Genomic DNA, 15,477 nt, shown 5'->3' on the forward strand with positions numbered 1-15,477 from the left:
GCCGCATTCATCTTTCCTTCAATTGCAACCAGTCGTCCTGTCCCTGCAGCTGAAAAACACCCCCATAGCGTGATGCTGCCACCACCATACTTCACTGTTGGGACTGTGTTGGACAGGTGATGAGCACGGCCTGGTTTTCTCCACACGTACAGCTTAGAATTCAGGCCAAAAAGTTCAGTCCTATGTCTCACCTTCTTGCCGTCCTTCAGGGGGTTTTAACAAACTCCATGTGGGCTTTAATGCGTCTTTCTCTGAGGAGAGGCGTCCGTCGGCCACTCTGCCATAAAGGGCTGCAGTGGTGGTTGACTTTCTACAGCTTTCTCCCATTTCCAGACTGCCTCTCTGGAGCTCAGCCACAGTGATCTTTGGGTTCTTCTTCCCCTCTCTCACCAAGGATCAGTTTGGCCGCACGGCCAGCTCCAGGAAAGGTTCTGGTCGTCCCAAACGTCTTCCATCTAAGGATTCTGGAGGCCACTGTGCTCTGAGGAACCTTCAGAGCAGCAGAAATGTTGGTGAAACCTTGACACAGTTCTGTCTGTGAGCTCTTCAGCTTCAGATTCTCATTGTCTCTGACATGCACTGTGGGCTGCAAGGTCTTCTATAGACAGGTGTGTGTGGCTTTCCTAATCAAGTTCAATCAGTAGAATCAAACACAGCTGGACTCCAGTGAAGGAGTAGAACCATCTGAAGGATGATCACATCAAATGGACAGCACCTGAGTTCAATATATGAGTGTCACAGCAAAGGCTCTGAAAAGTTAGGACCATGTGCTGTTTCACCGTTTCTTTTTTTAATACATCTGCAAAAATGTCAATGTGTTCCTGTGAATAGGGGGCGCTGTGTAAACACAAAGACTTTCTTTGTTTGATTGCAGCAGTTTTTATTGATCATAATTCAATAATAATGTGGATTCAGTGAGTGGAATTGAAACGCATTTCCACTGTGTTGGTAGAAGCATGTTTTTTTTTTTTTTTTACCCTGAATTAGCCTACGTGATTTAAATGTCTTCTTCATGTATCTCTTTATAGATGTTACAACAAACATATCCCACAGAAGTTTGACCCGGTTAGCCGGCATTTATGTTACAAGTTTAATAGACCTTCGTAGGCCATTACATGGATTTAATTATTATATATTTTTTAACAATATACTGTGCATTTGTTTTTTGCTGGATGTGTTCTGGAAGCAGGAAAAGAGGTGACTTTCAATCCCAAGGACGGTGACTGGTGACTATCAGCTGGATCTCAGGATGGTAAGTAACCCAGCATGGTAGCTGGAAGATGACAACTAGTTTAGATTGATGGAGAAGGTTACTGCAGCCATGAAACATATCCATCCTGCTGTATTATTGTCTGCTGTTACAGTATTGTCATTTAACTTGTATGATCACAGGATGAATGAGCAGCGCAGCGGTGGCTTAGTGGTTAAGGAAGTGGACTTGGGTCAGGAAGGTTCCAGGTTGGAGTCCACCAGCTGCCGAGTTACCACCGAGGTGCTCCGAGCATGGCACCGTCCCCACACACTGCTGCCCCCTGCTGGCTGTAGAGCTGGAAAGGTCTCAAAAAGACTAAATAGACAAACAAGGATTCACAAATGCATTTTGAAAGTTCACAAACGTAAGCATGTGAGGATATTTTTTAGTTTCATAAAATACATTTGTGAATTGTCTAACGTGCATTTATAACGTGCTTTTAATTTGTAAATCTTCCTGCATTTGTTGTTTGTGGATTTTTGAGATTTGTCTAGTGGTGACCAGATACACAATTGCATTTTTTCTACATGGAAAGCAGCCAATCAGATGTCTGGTTCGTTTGCAGCCAATCACACAACTGTATCCCCACGAGGGGCCTTGTGTGAGGTCACTTCACTGCGCCACAGATCCATCTGCCATAACAGAAATGGCGTTATTTTCCTTCCTAAGTATGAATTAGTAAACGCACTCCACTGCCGCTTCCAGACGCCATTTCTGTTATGGCAGATGGATCTGTAGCGCAATGAAGTCGTGTGATTGTCTGCAAACAAACGAGACATCTGATTGGCTGCTGACAGGCCCCATGTAGAAAAAAATGCATTTGTGTATTTATTCTTTTAGAGACTGTTCTAGCTCCACTGCTGTGGTACAGTGGTGCAGTGGTGTGTCACAGTGACAAGTAGTTGACTTTCAGTCCTCTATACTGAGGATAAAAGCTTTAAAAGTCAGACTTTGACCATCAAACATCACTGAACTTTTCATCAATTCAGGAGTCCAGCCGCTTTGCTAATGGAGGAGGCGGAGCCTCAAGTTCAAACAAATGACATCACATAAACTTAATGAAAAATGTCTTTTTTATTGTTGACAAGCAACAAGACGAGGAGAGGGGACGAGGAGACAAGGAGAGGGGACGAGGAGAAGGGATAAGGAGAGGGGACGAGGAGAGGGGACGAGGAGAGGGGACGAGGAGACGAGGAGAGGGGACGAGGAGAGGCAGTGAATGAACAGGTGTTCAGTATTTGGGTCTTTTCACATCCACCCTAAGAAGAAACAAAAACAGAGTCAACACTGACAATGATCCAAATCCTGATTGGCTGAGACCATGATGATGTCAAACACTCACCCATCTGCCTCCATCTTCTTCCTTTTCTCAATGATCTGATGTACACACACACACACACACGTTAGTGATGTGTCACATGACCCAGTTAAAGAGCTGAGCTCAGTGAATCCAGGTTTATTCTCACCGCACTGATCTTCTTCCACTGTCGGTCCAGTTCTGCTTTCTCATTGGTCTCTTTAAAACGACGGGTTTTCCGACCTTCAGACATTTTGATCCCATACTGGAAGGCTGCCCTGCAGGGTCAGAGGTCAAGGTTAGGACCAGGTTTGGATTCATCAGACCAGGCTGAGACCAGGTCCAGGACTTACTTGGGCAGCGCTTCCTTGTTGTTCATGTAGTCGGAATATTCTTCCTGAGTATCAAAGTCCCAGCGACCCAAAGGACCTTTCTTATTTCCCTGAAACACACGATGACATCACTTCCTCTGAACCATGAACACACAGACACACAGACAGTGTTGTCTCACCTGGTCCATCTTACTGTAGTCCACTTCCTCATCACTGTCCACGGCCAGGTCGTCCATCCTGTCTCACACACACACACAGTGTTTCTAGGTGTAGTGTAGTGTAGTGTAGTGTGGTGTGGTGTGGTGTAGTGTGGTGTAGTGTGGTGTGGTGTGGTGTGGTGTGGTGTGGTGTGGTGTGGTGTGGTGTGGTGTGGTGTAGTTCTTACGTGGCAGGGTAACACTCAGCATAAGAGTTTGATCCTCCAAAGAAATCTCCCAGCTGTTCTTTACCATCTCGTCTCTGAGACGCAGTAGAGACGCAGTCAAAGAAAACACCTCTGCCCCCAACACTGACACACCTCTGCCCCCAACACTGACACACCTCTGCCCCCAACACTGACACACCTCTGCCCCCAACACTGACACACCTCTGCCCCCAACACTGACACACCTCTGCCCCCAACACAACACTGACACACTCCCCCCACCACTGACCCACCTCTGCCCCCAACACTGACACACCTCTGCCCCCAACACTGACACACCTCTGCCCCCCAACACTGACACACCTCTGCCCCCAACACTGACACACCTCTGGACCAAAAACAGGATATGGTTGTTGATCGTCACTCCACTGACTTCCTGCTGCCGTAGCTCCAAACTTCTCATTGATCATCTTGATCTGATCACAGACTGATCCAGGACCTGCTGTGACATCAGCACTGACATTAGAATAACTTCAGTGACATCATCACATGACATCACATGTTTCTTCTTCTTTTGTCCCTCACCTGTGTCCACATCCAGCGCCTGGAGCTCGTCTCCTCGTGGTTTCTCAAAGTAGCTGTGCCTCCTGTTCTTCACCTCCTCCTCTCTGTCTCTCTCTCTCTCTCTGTCTCTCTCTCTCTCTCTCTCTCTGTCTCGGTCTCGGTGTCTCTCCTTGTCTTTGGGAGGTTTGGATGACGTGGTGTTGGACGGGATGTAGTCACCAATGTCATCAAAGATGCTGACACACACACACACACACACACACACACACACACAGACAGACGATCCTGTTACTGCAGCTTGTCCAATGTCCACACCTCTGAAAGGTTGGAAATACATTTGTTTACAAATGAAAATGGGGCAGAGAAGGTAACTGACCTCAGATCAGCCTCAGGAGCTCGCTTATCGTCCAGTTTACCTAAAATACACAAACACAGTTACACTTGTGACACACACACACACACACACTCGGGCAAACACAGGTTCAGTCTAACCTTTGTCCTTCTTCTTGATCTTCTTGTGCCGTGTCCCCTGTCTGAGGTAGGACAGGATCTGAGTCAGTTTGGAAATGACGATGTCGTTGGTGGTCAGAGTGGTCTGAGCCTGACACACACAGAGAAAACAGTTAGCAGGACTGACTCTGTGGACCTTCATTTTCACTGCTCCAGACGTCAGAGCAGCAGCATCGTTGGGAAACAGAGGGTCAACAAGTCTGAGGTCGGGGGTCAGGGGGCGCATCATCATACCACACCTCCATACTGGGACAGTCGGCTTTGCTGCGGATCAGTGTGGTGGGGATGTCTGTGTCTGTGAACTCGTCGTCCAGGTCGACCACGTAAGCCATCCGTCCAGGCAGGAAAAGCTCATTCCTCTCAAACAGGCCGGACCTGAAGACCACGCGGTAGATGTTCCTGCCTTGAGACACACCCACAGTGACATCATCAACACCACATAATAAACTTTAAGAGTCCTCAGAGCTGGTGGTCTCACCAAGACGAGTCTTGAACTCCATCTTCTCCTCTGGTTCTATGTCCTTCCTGCCAGAACACAAAGCTCAGGGTTGTCATGTGACCAGTGGTGTCAAAATGTTTAACCAGACCCACCCTGGTCCTCAGGTCATGAAGTCCAGCTTCATGTCCAGTTAACAGTGAGCGGTCTGGGTGAAGAAGGTTCTTACTTGGCTTCTTTCTGGACCTTCTCCATCAGATCTTCCTCTTCCTTTTCTTTGCTGGTGATCTCTGCTCTCACCTGCAACACAAACATGAACCATTATGTCGACATTACTGATGACATCACCATCATATTTGGGGGCAACGTCCTGTGACTGACCTTCTGAAGCAAAGCAAAATCGAGACCTTTCACCAAGTGAGTGTGTTCCATGTCACCACCCAAGAACTTTGACTCCTGGATCAACTGACGACGCTTTTCAGCGGCAGACTTATCGCTGAGGACAAATGGTTAGCTTAGGGTTAGAAGCGATGGATTCTTTCAGTTTCCATGAAGCATGACTTGAACTCACGCTTCAGCAGTGGGTCCCACAGCACGGTAATTGGCTGTGGTACTGATGAGCTCCGTCTCCTCGTAGTCCTTGTTGACACCGTCTCGTCGCTCTCTTGCTCTGTCCCTGTATTTTTCAGCCAACTCTCTCTCTCGCTCCATTTCCTGTTGACGTAACTTAGCATAGTAGCTGTGGAGGAAAATAATCACTTTTCATTATTGGTGTGTCCGTGTATGACATCATAACAACCTGAGTACAAACAGCCACTCACCTCTTCTTCTTCCTCCTCCGTGCGGCAGGGTCCTCGTCTTCATTGTAGTCCCTTGGCATTCTTTGAAACCAACACAGTTGACAGATCGTCAGTCAAACCTGGATCGCTCCAACCCCCCACACCCAGTGTAACCCCTGACTGCAGTACCACTGGCGACCAGCTGCTCTCATTTGTTTCAGGCATTCTGAAGTCTCTAATGAATGATCTGTAACAAATGACTTCTTCCTCAGACTGTGGACTTTCACCAGTCAGTCAGCTTCACCTGGTTGTCACTAACACCAGTCAGCAGGACTAACAGCTGCCTCCATCAACCACCCTGTTACTCACTCATGGTGCCTGGATTTAGACGGTGGGGCTGAAGAGGGCGTTGCCCGTGGTGTCATTAGTAACTTTCGAAAGTCATCATTGGTCAGTTTGGACCTGGAGAGAGAAAATATATAAAAGTAAACAAAAACCCTTATATGACAATTCCTGAGTAAGAACACAATTGGTTAGGTAATTAGTCACTAAAGGCTTTGAAGGAACTGACTACATGTTGGCCTTAAGAGATGCCACAATGTGATTAATCTGGAATAATCCCAGGGTGGCTGTGTGATAGAAAGTGAAAACGCAGATGATGGAATTATACTTTATAATTATGGAATCAAAGGTCTAACTGAAAATGTCTCCTGATAGAGTTGGTGAATATATACATCCTCATCCACAGCTTTTAGCCCTAAACAAAATGTAACTACGTCTACAGAAAAAGTAACTGGACTGAAACTGGGAAATTGGTCAAATGTAAAGGCTAAAAAAGACATGAACAAAAAGTGAATGTTTATGCTATATATTTCTACTATTGTTGTAGGCCAGAGACCAACAACAACAACAACAACAACAACAACACACACACAGACTCACTGGGCAGCAGCTCGATGCTCGTCCACCTCATGACCTTCCGGAGCCAGAGGGTTGGAGTAGGACTCCGCTATTGACCGAAAATGAATCAAAAACAATACAGATGGATTGACACAAAGAAACACACGACAACAGTGCATCCTATTGATACGTACAAACATCCTACCAACAGTTAACAATTGTAATTTAAGTGAATTATAATGTTGGTCCACGAATGTCTCCGTGATCCAGGATAATCGATGACGTTCGAACAGTTCGTCTCATTTTTTCGAAGAGAATCTCGTTTTTCAGATTCTGATCTGGATAATCCCCGATTATATTCTGATTATTATAGATTAGGTTTTTATCTGATTTATCGTGGATTTGATCTGGATAACCAAACTGTTTTTATTACATAACTAATTGTGGCTTATTGGTTTTTTTGGGGGTTTTTTGTGTTACCAAATACAGCATTCACCGAATAAAGAATTCACCAAATATAACCGAAGCTAAATCAGAGTACTGGAATATAAGTAAAAGAAATACAGAAAATATATCGGTGGAGTTGCTCGCTGAAGACCTGCTAATATTTAGCAGGTCTAGCATAGATATAGCTGCTAATCTTAGCCGTGTTCTGAAGGGTAATACAATGTTTAGTGGGAATAAACAAACGCGTGTTTCACACTTACTCTCGGGCATCACTGCGGTGGTACGTTTTTGAATCTCCAGAGGAAAAAGGCAAGGTATCGAGTCGAGTCACTCAAACACTGAGTTTTAGCTAATAACAGCAAGCGGCGGCTAACTGCTTCCCTTTCTGTCGTCTTACTCCCTAAGAGGAGGTTCCTTCCAGCTACAGGACTTAGCGACGACTAACTATTGCAGAATTTAAACGAATTTCTGAGGGGGTTGTCGCCGTCACTCCGTTTGCATTCGCACGTGTGAAAGAGAAACCTTTAAGACATTTTATACATTTCTAGTTTGTCGTAGCCTCAGTCTCACGAACAACAACTTTATATCACTTCCGTTAAATCGAGTTCACGTTGACCTTTAGCGCCAATCAGTGGCTCCTCGGTGTAGCTGCAATCACCCGAAGGTGTCCAAGGACCAACCGGAGGATTGACGGGAACACAGTAACAAAGCTGAGATCCACAATGGGCATTTGTTTATTTTATCTTTTTAATTAATACCTTCCAAAATGTTCAAAAGAAAAGAGACATTTTGAATTAAATTGTGCAACAAAATGTGGCTTTAAAGTCCTGTTTTTATATCTAAATTCTGCTACGTTCCCTTGTTCTTTATGTGAAACAGTAATGTTAGTTTCCGCGTGACTGTTTTTACCGTATGCAAAAAAACCAAAACTTTACTTCAGCATTTTACCGTGAATTTAAACTGAAAGAAAAACTGAAGAACACCAGCATTTCTTAACGCCACCATCACTCGTGTTCTTACGCACACTCTCCTGCAGGCGGAGCAGCTTCTGCCGCAGTTCTTTCAGACACTATGTACAGCAACACCTGCAGTGAAGGCCTTTTGATAACTACAGCATCAGTACAAAGAAGAAAGTACTGGAAGAATCACGTTCTACAAATTACAAACTGCTGATTAATAAAATCCAAAAAATGTCTTTTCTATATTTACACTGATTTTATTTTCTGCTGTGATGATGCTGACATCACTTCCTGCATCTTCACACAAAGCGGAGATGATGGTGTCAGCCCCTGCTCCTGTTATCATAATTAAACATGACTTTCCTTCCATTTTAAAACACAGCTCTGAAAACAGTAATTCTGAACAATATTGTTTTTTATTAACATTAACATATTTGCATTTCAACAGAGAAGTTTAATTAGACTGGTCCGCCCAGCAGAGGGAGAGGGTGGGGGGATGACAACGTGTCAGGGTGCTGACTGGACCAATGTGCGCAGAGCTTGAGCCACCTGGTCAGATGACATGTTCTCCACAGAGACACTGCATTCTTTACCAAACTCTGTGAAAAACATCAGCATTAGATTTTTTTTAATCAACATCACAATACATTCTGCAATAATCACGTGATGACAGCTGTCACCTCATGTCTAAAGGTGGCTCTTTATTATCTGCCAAAGCAGTGACATTTGAAGAGACATGGGTGTTACATGCAGCCGTGCTCCTGTTGGACAGTCTATCAATCAATTATCTTCCTTTACTTGGCTATTTTTATTTTCCTATTAATTTATAAAGCTAAAAAAAGAGATGCAAGGGCCAAGACCAGAAGAGATCAGAGGTCAGTGGCAAAAAAAACAAAACATCTCTCTGAATAAACTGAAGGCTGATCCAACTGAAGTAGGTGAAGTAAAAAAAAGAAATGCCATTGAGTAAATACTAGAGACTGACCACAAGACTGGCTTTTGCCCCCAATGATGTCACAGCAACAACTCCCATGATGCAATGCAGCTCAACTTACCATATCTGGCCCATAATCGGGCCTGTGCTCCAGAACATTCTCGGATAAGGATTGGAAAGTCAGGGTTGGACTTTTTCAGAGGGACATAGTGATGCTCCACAAAGTCTCTGTTTCATATTGTTCCCGTGACGTCACGTGACAATGTCCCAACAAACAGATTTAAACACTTATTAAACTGATTATTTCAAAACAACACCAAACACATCACATTGGTCCATCAACTCATCTGTGTATCAAAGTTAAAGACTGAATATACAATTGAAGACATACTGAGTTCATATTAACAAGACAAAGTAGAGCAGAGTAGGTGTTTATTATACATCATATTCCATCAGATTTAAAACTCCTAACACGAAAGACTACGTTGAAATTCTGACTGTTACTATTCTAGTGGTAAAAATCTGCTTTATGTGCAAACCGTTAGCAACCTTTGCTGTGTTGTTAGCACATTGCTAGCATTAAGGGCATAATGCTGCGGTTAGCAGTCCGCTCTTAGCAGCAAAGAGGTCGCGTTTATTAATTAAAACACATACATACATATAATTATATACACCCCTCTTCTATGTGTGGCTAAATGACTCACCTGGCCCCTCTACTGCCTGCCGACGTTTGGCACAGATGGACCCGGACCTCCCGCAAGCTTTTACTCAAACTAGAGCCGAGACTGCGAACGACCGTGGCCGCCATCTTGGATTTAACTGCCACTTTTGCTTCCGCCAAGGTCAGGAAGAACGACTTTATCGCCCTCCGTTCGTTCAGCGTCCGTCTCCCCACACATAGGGAGGAATTGCTTAGGTTATCCTTCAGTTTAACTGTTATCCGATCTGAGATAAACTGTTTACAACACAGAGAGATATCGGCATGACAACCGCTATAACCGGAGTCTGTAATTACATGTATTTGTTTCTTATTTTCGACCGATTTTCTATCACTGGTTCGTTCGGAAAGAAAAAAAGAAACATCGTTCAAATACATTATGACCAGACTGAACATATTCAGCTGCTGTCTTTAGCGATACTTTGTCCAATTTTTGTCTCATTTAAGTTATATTTTGTTCAAGCGTCTTTCTCTATCTCATTGCAGTTTCGTCACCCAAAAAGTATGGTTTATGATTGACATAAAGTGGTTAATACACACAATACACTTGACAAATCCCTGTAAAAGAGAAACCACTGCAGGTTAGGACATAGGATTTAAAATCAGTCACACTTTTTGAATAAACGATGTGAAGTTCAGTAATTAAAGGAATCAGAAGAGGTAGGCCTTGGTCCGACTCTAGATCATTCTTTATTTTACAACACATACAGAGATAAAAGTGGGATCTGGTCTGAACTTTACTTTTTCTCAGAGAAAACCTGCTTCTAGAATCATCCTCAACTTCCTGTTGTTCCACATTATTATTTGCACAACATGAAGAGTTAAAACATGCGACACAGGAATTTAAACATGTCTTTTAGCAGTTCCTTTAATTGACAATTATTTTTCTTTGTTATGATTGACTCTCTTCAGAAGGTTCTGCCTTCGTTTCTCATTTAAAAGTTGCTGAATACGTTTGTTTTGTGTCCGCTCTCTGAAGGGTGGCATCCGGGGAACAAAGTAGTTCTGATGCCTTCTGGTATTGTCCCTGTCTTCTTCCACAATCTGGTACAACACCTCGTCCACTGAGTTGTTTTCTGTCTTGGTCTGAGGAATGAAGGAGGATGAAGATATCGATGGGTCTGTAGGATACACCTTTATCTGCCACCTCTGCCCCCCCAATAGAGTTGAATTGACGAGATTTTCAGGACCAGCTGATGCTGAGGGGATGTGAGTCGGATCAGCACCAGCAGAGTTTGGAGTAGGGATTGATGGTTCTAGATGAGGTGTCTGTACTGGAGCAAAAGAATAAGGCTCAGGAGAGGTGACATTTTCTGGAGACAAAGATGAAGGTTCAGGAGAAGGAGGTGCTGTTGATCTAAGCTCCAGAGTCTCAGTCTGAACCACAGGCTCCTCAAAAGACGAGTACTCGTCGTAATCCTCGTACTCCACATACACAAAGTCAGAGCTACTTTTGCTCGTTGGGGTTGGAGTTTCAGTAAAGCTGGGCGTGACACTGGTGATGTCACTGATGACTGGGCTGCCGTCAGACCAGCTGTGTGTAGTTGCAGAGGTGATCGTCTCTGTGTCCGTAATCCAAAAGCTGGAACAAATGAATATTAATTTCTTTTCAATAAAACATTCACAAAGACCTAACATGTTAAAATATCTACGTTGGCCAAGTATCTCTAAGTCAACATCAGGATGTTAGAAGTATTTCAATGCTGTTTTCTAGTTCTTACACCTCGACCTGCTTTACTTTACGAGAGCTGGCATATAACTGCTGTCTGGAAGTCGCAGCTGGTGCTAACCTGCTGTTGGTGGTCGGAGCTGGTGCTAACCTGCTGTTGGTGGTCGGAGCTGGCCTCGTGCTGTTCAGGATTTCTCTGCTGCAGGATTGGCAGCACATCTGTCGGTAACCTGGATTGGAGCAGTACTGATGTAATGCCTCCATCCGACAAAACATGGACCTGTCTCCACGGCACCGCTGCTCTAGAGAAGAGGCAAGTAAAATATACAGTATTTACAGTTTTCAGTCATGTGACCAAAGCCACTATAGCGTAAAGAGTCAGGAGTAGTTAGAATCATCAAAAACAGAGGCAGAATCAGATGTTTACTGGAAGAGATCTTTGGGGCAGGCAAGGCTGGGTTGGACCTAGACAACCACTGGATGTTGGAGTTTTTCTGGTCACCTGTAGGGGGCAGACAAAGCCAGATCAGAGAGTGTGAAGTGAACCAACTTTTAAAAACTTTTGTCAGTGCTTACCGTTACAGGGAGGAGCTTGGCAGCTGCGTGTTGTGATTGGTTGAGCCTCAGTGCAGTTTCCTGTTGAGGTGTTTGGACTGGAACACGCAACCTGACGCTCCTGAGTTCCATTTCCACATGACACTGAACACTGTGAACACAGAGATAATCATTATCATTGATCACCTGTGGATTTATATTCAGTCAGGAAAAACCGCATCTCCTCCTCTGGCTTTGTACCGGAGTCCAAGGCCCGATTCTCCAGGTGGCAGGACACATAAAACGGTTGCACACACGTTTTCCTTCTGGGCGTTGGTCCTGACAGAGTTTGCTGTTTGCTGAATGCTGCTGCCCCCTGCTGGATCCCTGTTGCTTATGCAAATGAGCCCTGATGGAGTCCTCCTGGCAGCTCACCCATCGACGCTGCCACCCACTCTGACCACATGAGGCGCTGCAGTCCTCCCATGTTCCTGTCACCCAGCTGCAGTAGAACACACATCGGCCATGACGGAGTATTCTAGTCGCGTCAGCACAGGTCTGTGATTAGTTGAAGACTTAACGTTACCATGGTTACCGAGGGTGCGTTACCGTGGTGTGCTGCAGGTGTCAGTGTTGCAGCTGCGGCTAATAGCCCGAGGTTTTTTCACATTGGAACAGAGTGTCCTAGGAACCATTTTCCCATCAGCTTTCCTCCTGCAGCCAAATCTGGTGTACTGTTTCCCTGTAACACAGAAACAAGAGGTCGTCAGGAGGTCGTCGTGAGGTCAGTGATGACCACACAGCTCTGACTGTATCCATTACGGGTGATTTCCACCTGAAGGACAACTGAAGTACCACATTTTAGGACTGAAAACAGCTTAAAACCACAGCGGACCTAGAAAAACCAGGTGGAAAGTTGTAAAAAGCAGCTGACAGCCTAGTTCCAAAATAGTTACATGGAGGGCAACTGATGGAACTGTTTTTGGATAAGATGACCTGGATGACTGAGAACCTACACAGACACACAAGTTTAGTTCTAACTAGTTCTAATCTATTCTAAAAGGACCGCTGAAGAAGAACCTGTTTGGTGAATTTGGGCCAAACAGAAGAGGTTGTTGTGGTGACTTCATCCAGAAGTTTGGATTTACTGAGCCTGAAGCCTGAACAGGCTGTGTTCAGATGACTTGTCCTCAAAGAAGTGGAACAATGTGTGGAACCGATGGCTTTTTTTCTTGATGGATTGGGAGAAATTTCATGAACTACTTGCTGTGGAGCAACGGGTTGTACCTCCGCCGCAGGGTTTGGAACACTGGGACCACCTCTTCAAAGCCCACTCATAGAAGACAGAGTCCTCCTGCAGTAGGTTGGACTCCAATGATGAGCGCAGTCTTTCCTGAATGACATACTTGTATGAGACCGTCACTTTGGTGTCCCCATGGGAACGAACCTGGGACACAAACAGTTTTGGTCCAAACCTGACTAAAGCTAGTGAGGACATGTTAGGACACATACGGCGGACATTAGATGGACTAACCATGAGCAGGACGCGATACTTTAGCGGCCCTGAGGTCTGCAGGAATTCCTGCTCATCTCTGTTGATGTAATCCCAGGCCACACCCTTCTCAATCACCACACGGGATTGTGGAATTTCATGGTCATCGTTTAGAAAGAGGTGACCTGTCTCCAGGTTCTTCACTGCTGTAGCAAAGACAAAAGACACGATTTGAGAAAGTTCTCTGACATGTAGATGAGCAACAACGTCTCCTGTGGAGTCAGTACCAAGGATGTGAGGAGTTCCCTTAAACTCCTGCACCAGCAGGTGGCGTGCTCCTTTAGGGATCTCAAGGATCTTCAGGTACCCTGGAATATAACAACTATGGAGATTGAATAAAAAGTTCTACAGAACCATGCTTAGAACCTGAAGCTGTTTCTTCAAACGTGACTCAAGATCTGAACAGATCCAGATCACGATTTAAAACCAGATAGTGTCCACACCTGACTTCTTTGTGCTACGGGTGAAGTTTCCTTTGATAATCCTGCAGGTGGCGTTGTCTCCTCCACAGACCCCACAGCGATCCTCCTGATGGTCCGAGGCAATCTGACCATCACAACCCACATGCTGCAGAAGTTGGCGAGGAGAGACCGAAGCAGAAGAGAGGTACAGGGAACAGGAGGTGAGGATACACCGGACAGGAGAGGGGAGGCAAGTACAGAGGAGGACAGAGGAGTACAGAGGAGGACAGAGGAGGACACAGGAGTACAGAGGAGGACACAGGAGGACAGAGGAGGACAGAGGAGGACAGAGGAGTACGGGACAGATTAACAGGTTACCACAGTTAAACAGAATATCACGTTAGTTAATATGAGTAGAAGTAAAAGTAAAGACCTCACACTCTCCTCTCACACACACGCTGTGGGTGTCCCCATAGGAACACGCTGTCCCATCATGCACCATTCTGTTCATGGAAACCACTGCCCCTGTTTCCTTTGACTGGCAGTGAAGACGGCAGCGAAGATCCACTGCAGACAAATGCAGTAACATGACCTGTCACATGATCACATGACCATCACATAACATGACCTGTCACATGAACCATCACATAACATGACCTGTCAATCACATGACCATCACATAACATGACCTGTCAGAATCACATCTCGGTGGAACCTGTGCTGTTTTTGTCTTAGTCAGTTCCATAGTGCTGGGTTAGCACGCCTGCCTCTGAAGGTTCGATTCCCAGAGGAACCACATGCTTGGCGCTTGCTCGGGGCAAACTGTTAACAGCAGATCTGCTGTTAACACAACTTCAATTTCCCAAATATGGGACCAATACAGTAGAAATGTTTTTTATTTATTTATTTATGACCTGTCACATCTGTGAGAGTCACATGACCTGTCCCGTGATGGTCATACTGTCAGATGATCTGCATCTGGGTTGTATACACATTCATTCATTTGTGTGTGTGTGTGTGTGTGTGTTTACAGTCTGGATGTTCAAACGGCAGCCAGTGATGTTTCGTTCCTTCGTGTTCAAAGAATGGGTTCCAGACTTTACACTGTTCCTCCCTGAGACACAGAGACACAGAACCGACCCAAGAACTCAGCTGGGAACAGAAGGAATTCAGGAGAACTCAGTGGAACTTTGGTGGAGATCCTAGCAGAACCCAACCTGACCTGAAGTCCGTCAGTGCTGGACACTCGTCCTGGCTGCACAGCTCAAACTCGAAGCTGTTTCCGATGCACGTGCGCCCTCCGTTGGCTGGACTGAGAGTAGTGACAGATTTGTGCATGTGATTACTGTTTTAGATGCGTGACATCATCACGATGGATCGTTTGAGACTCACTCACGATGGATTGTCACAACGGCGAATCCGAAACCTGACTCCACCCCCACAGGTCCTGGAGCAGCTGCCGTAAGAACTCCAGGTTCCCCAGCCGCCATCTTGTTTCAGGAGGTTGGGTGTCAACCTCAGGCAGAATCCCCTGTAACAGTGCTTCACCCAGAGACAGGTGATGTCATCGACAGAATGAGTCAGCAGAGGTGTCTTGCTGCATGTATAATATGTTAGTGCGAGAGCGCCCCCACCAGGACAACGTAAACATGTTCAGGTGATGTCACTGAGTTGTGGGCGTGGCCTCACCTTCCCTGGTCCACACTTGGTTCCATCGAGTGGAGGACCTTTCTTAGTTTTACAGTAAAACGGGTTGTTGTAGTCACTGCACCACAGCTGCTTACAGGGGTCCAGGTTTGGGTACTGGAGAGAGGAGGCAGGGTGGGGAG

The 15,477-nt window shown here is 45.4% G+C and overlaps 3 protein-coding genes and 1 long non-coding RNA gene across 7 annotated transcripts in view; 1 reads left to right on the top strand and 3 right to left on the bottom strand.

Annotated features, from left to right (window-relative positions):
- The window catches only part of LOC107990053 (uncharacterized), a 5,607-nt gene extending 3,357 nt beyond the window's left edge, over positions 1-2,250 (top strand). For 2 of the 3 annotated variants that reach the window (XR_003052838.1, XR_001761596.2), the window contains 2 exons: positions 1,190-1,252; positions 1,393-2,250. This is a non-coding gene — a long non-coding RNA (uncharacterized LOC107990053). Of the gene's footprint in view, positions 1-1,186; positions 1,253-1,392 lie in introns of all 3 variants that reach the window. The other variant, XR_003052839.1, reaches the window with a different exon arrangement.
- Positions 2,251-2,352: 102 nt separating this feature from the next.
- Positions 2,353-7,482, bottom strand: ik (IK cytokine). 2 transcript variants are annotated; one of them, XM_008333351.3, is made up of 19 exons: positions 7,142-7,482; positions 6,477-6,543; positions 5,904-5,996; positions 5,577-5,636; positions 5,327-5,494; positions 5,137-5,251; positions 4,985-5,055; positions 4,798-4,844; positions 4,559-4,722; positions 4,302-4,410; positions 4,186-4,225; positions 3,831-4,045; positions 3,654-3,744; positions 3,267-3,350; positions 3,061-3,118; positions 2,903-2,991; positions 2,719-2,827; positions 2,595-2,629; positions 2,353-2,511 (listed from the first exon to the last, which is right to left on the bottom strand). In XM_008333351.3, exons 1-19 carry the CDS (start codon positions 7,149-7,151, stop codon positions 2,484-2,486), a joined length of 1,653 nt encoding a protein of 550 aa, XP_008331573.1. In that variant the 5' UTR covers positions 7,152-7,482; the 3' UTR covers positions 2,353-2,483. The 2 variants fall into 2 exon arrangements, with proteins under 2 accessions (XP_008331573.1, XP_016897501.1); XM_017042012.2 differs by having other exon boundaries at positions 3,654-3,747.
- A 755-nt stretch (positions 7,483-8,237) lies between these two features.
- Positions 8,238-9,610, bottom strand: ndufa2 (NADH:ubiquinone oxidoreductase subunit A2). The gene is made up of 3 exons (XM_008333352.3): positions 9,479-9,610; positions 8,896-9,002; positions 8,238-8,439 (listed from the first exon to the last, which is right to left on the bottom strand). The coding sequence occupies exons 1-3, from the start codon at positions 9,580-9,582 to the stop codon at positions 8,348-8,350; spliced, it is 303 nt and encodes a 100-aa protein (XP_008331574.2). The 5' UTR covers positions 9,583-9,610; the 3' UTR covers positions 8,238-8,347.
- The window catches only part of LOC103395597 (A disintegrin and metalloproteinase with thrombospondin motifs 2-like), a 12,297-nt gene continuing 5,057 nt past the window's right edge, over positions 8,238-15,477 (bottom strand). The window contains exons 11-27 of the mRNA XM_008333353.3: positions 15,338-15,451; positions 15,045-15,190; positions 14,871-14,960; positions 14,680-14,762; positions 14,082-14,215; positions 13,691-13,814; positions 13,475-13,555; positions 13,230-13,393; positions 12,983-13,142; positions 12,305-12,437; positions 11,957-12,197; positions 11,738-11,867; positions 11,589-11,663; positions 11,283-11,463; positions 9,479-11,074; positions 8,896-9,002; positions 8,238-8,439 (exon numbers count right to left, since the gene is read on the bottom strand). Coding sequence (XP_008331575.1) covers positions 10,372-11,074; positions 11,283-11,463; positions 11,589-11,663; positions 11,738-11,867; positions 11,957-12,197; positions 12,305-12,437; positions 12,983-13,142; positions 13,230-13,393; positions 13,475-13,555; positions 13,691-13,814; positions 14,082-14,215; positions 14,680-14,762; positions 14,871-14,960; positions 15,045-15,190; positions 15,338-15,451 — 2,559 coding nt within the window. The 3' untranslated portion in view covers positions 8,238-8,439; positions 8,896-9,002; positions 9,479-10,371. The remainder of the gene's footprint in view (positions 8,440-8,895; positions 9,003-9,478; positions 11,075-11,282; positions 11,464-11,588; positions 11,664-11,737; positions 11,868-11,956; positions 12,198-12,304; positions 12,438-12,982; positions 13,143-13,229; positions 13,394-13,474; positions 13,556-13,690; positions 13,815-14,081; positions 14,216-14,679; positions 14,763-14,870; positions 14,961-15,044; positions 15,191-15,337; positions 15,452-15,477) is intronic.

This window comes from Cynoglossus semilaevis, chromosome 19 (genome assembly GCF_000523025.1).
Source record: "Cynoglossus semilaevis isolate Cse_v1.0 chromosome 19, Cse_v1.0, whole genome shotgun sequence".
In the NCBI taxonomy this organism is placed as follows: Eukaryota; Metazoa; Chordata; class Actinopteri; order Pleuronectiformes; family Cynoglossidae; genus Cynoglossus; species Cynoglossus semilaevis.

Coding starts and splice junctions, on each gene's coding strand:
- ik (XM_017042012.2), bottom strand. Junction 5,495..5,576: donor CGGAGGAGGAAGAAGAAGAG/GTGAGTGGCTGT, acceptor TTTCCTCCACAG/CTACTATGCTAAGTTACGTC. Junction 4,226..4,301: donor GATCAAGAAGAAGGACAAAG/GTTAGACTGAAC, acceptor TGTGTATTTTAG/GTAAACTGGACGATAAGCGA.
- ndufa2 (XM_008333352.3), bottom strand. CDS start 9,582: ATGGCGGCCACGGTCGTTCGCAGTCTCGGCTCTAGTTTGAGTAAAAGC. Junction 9,003..9,478: donor GCAGGCAGTAGAGGGGCCAG/GTGAGTCATTTA, acceptor AATATGAAACAG/AGACTTTGTGGAGCATCACT. Junction 8,440..8,895: donor CCGATTATGGGCCAGATATG/GTAAGTTGAGCT, acceptor TGTTTTTCACAG/AGTTTGGTAAAGAATGCAGT.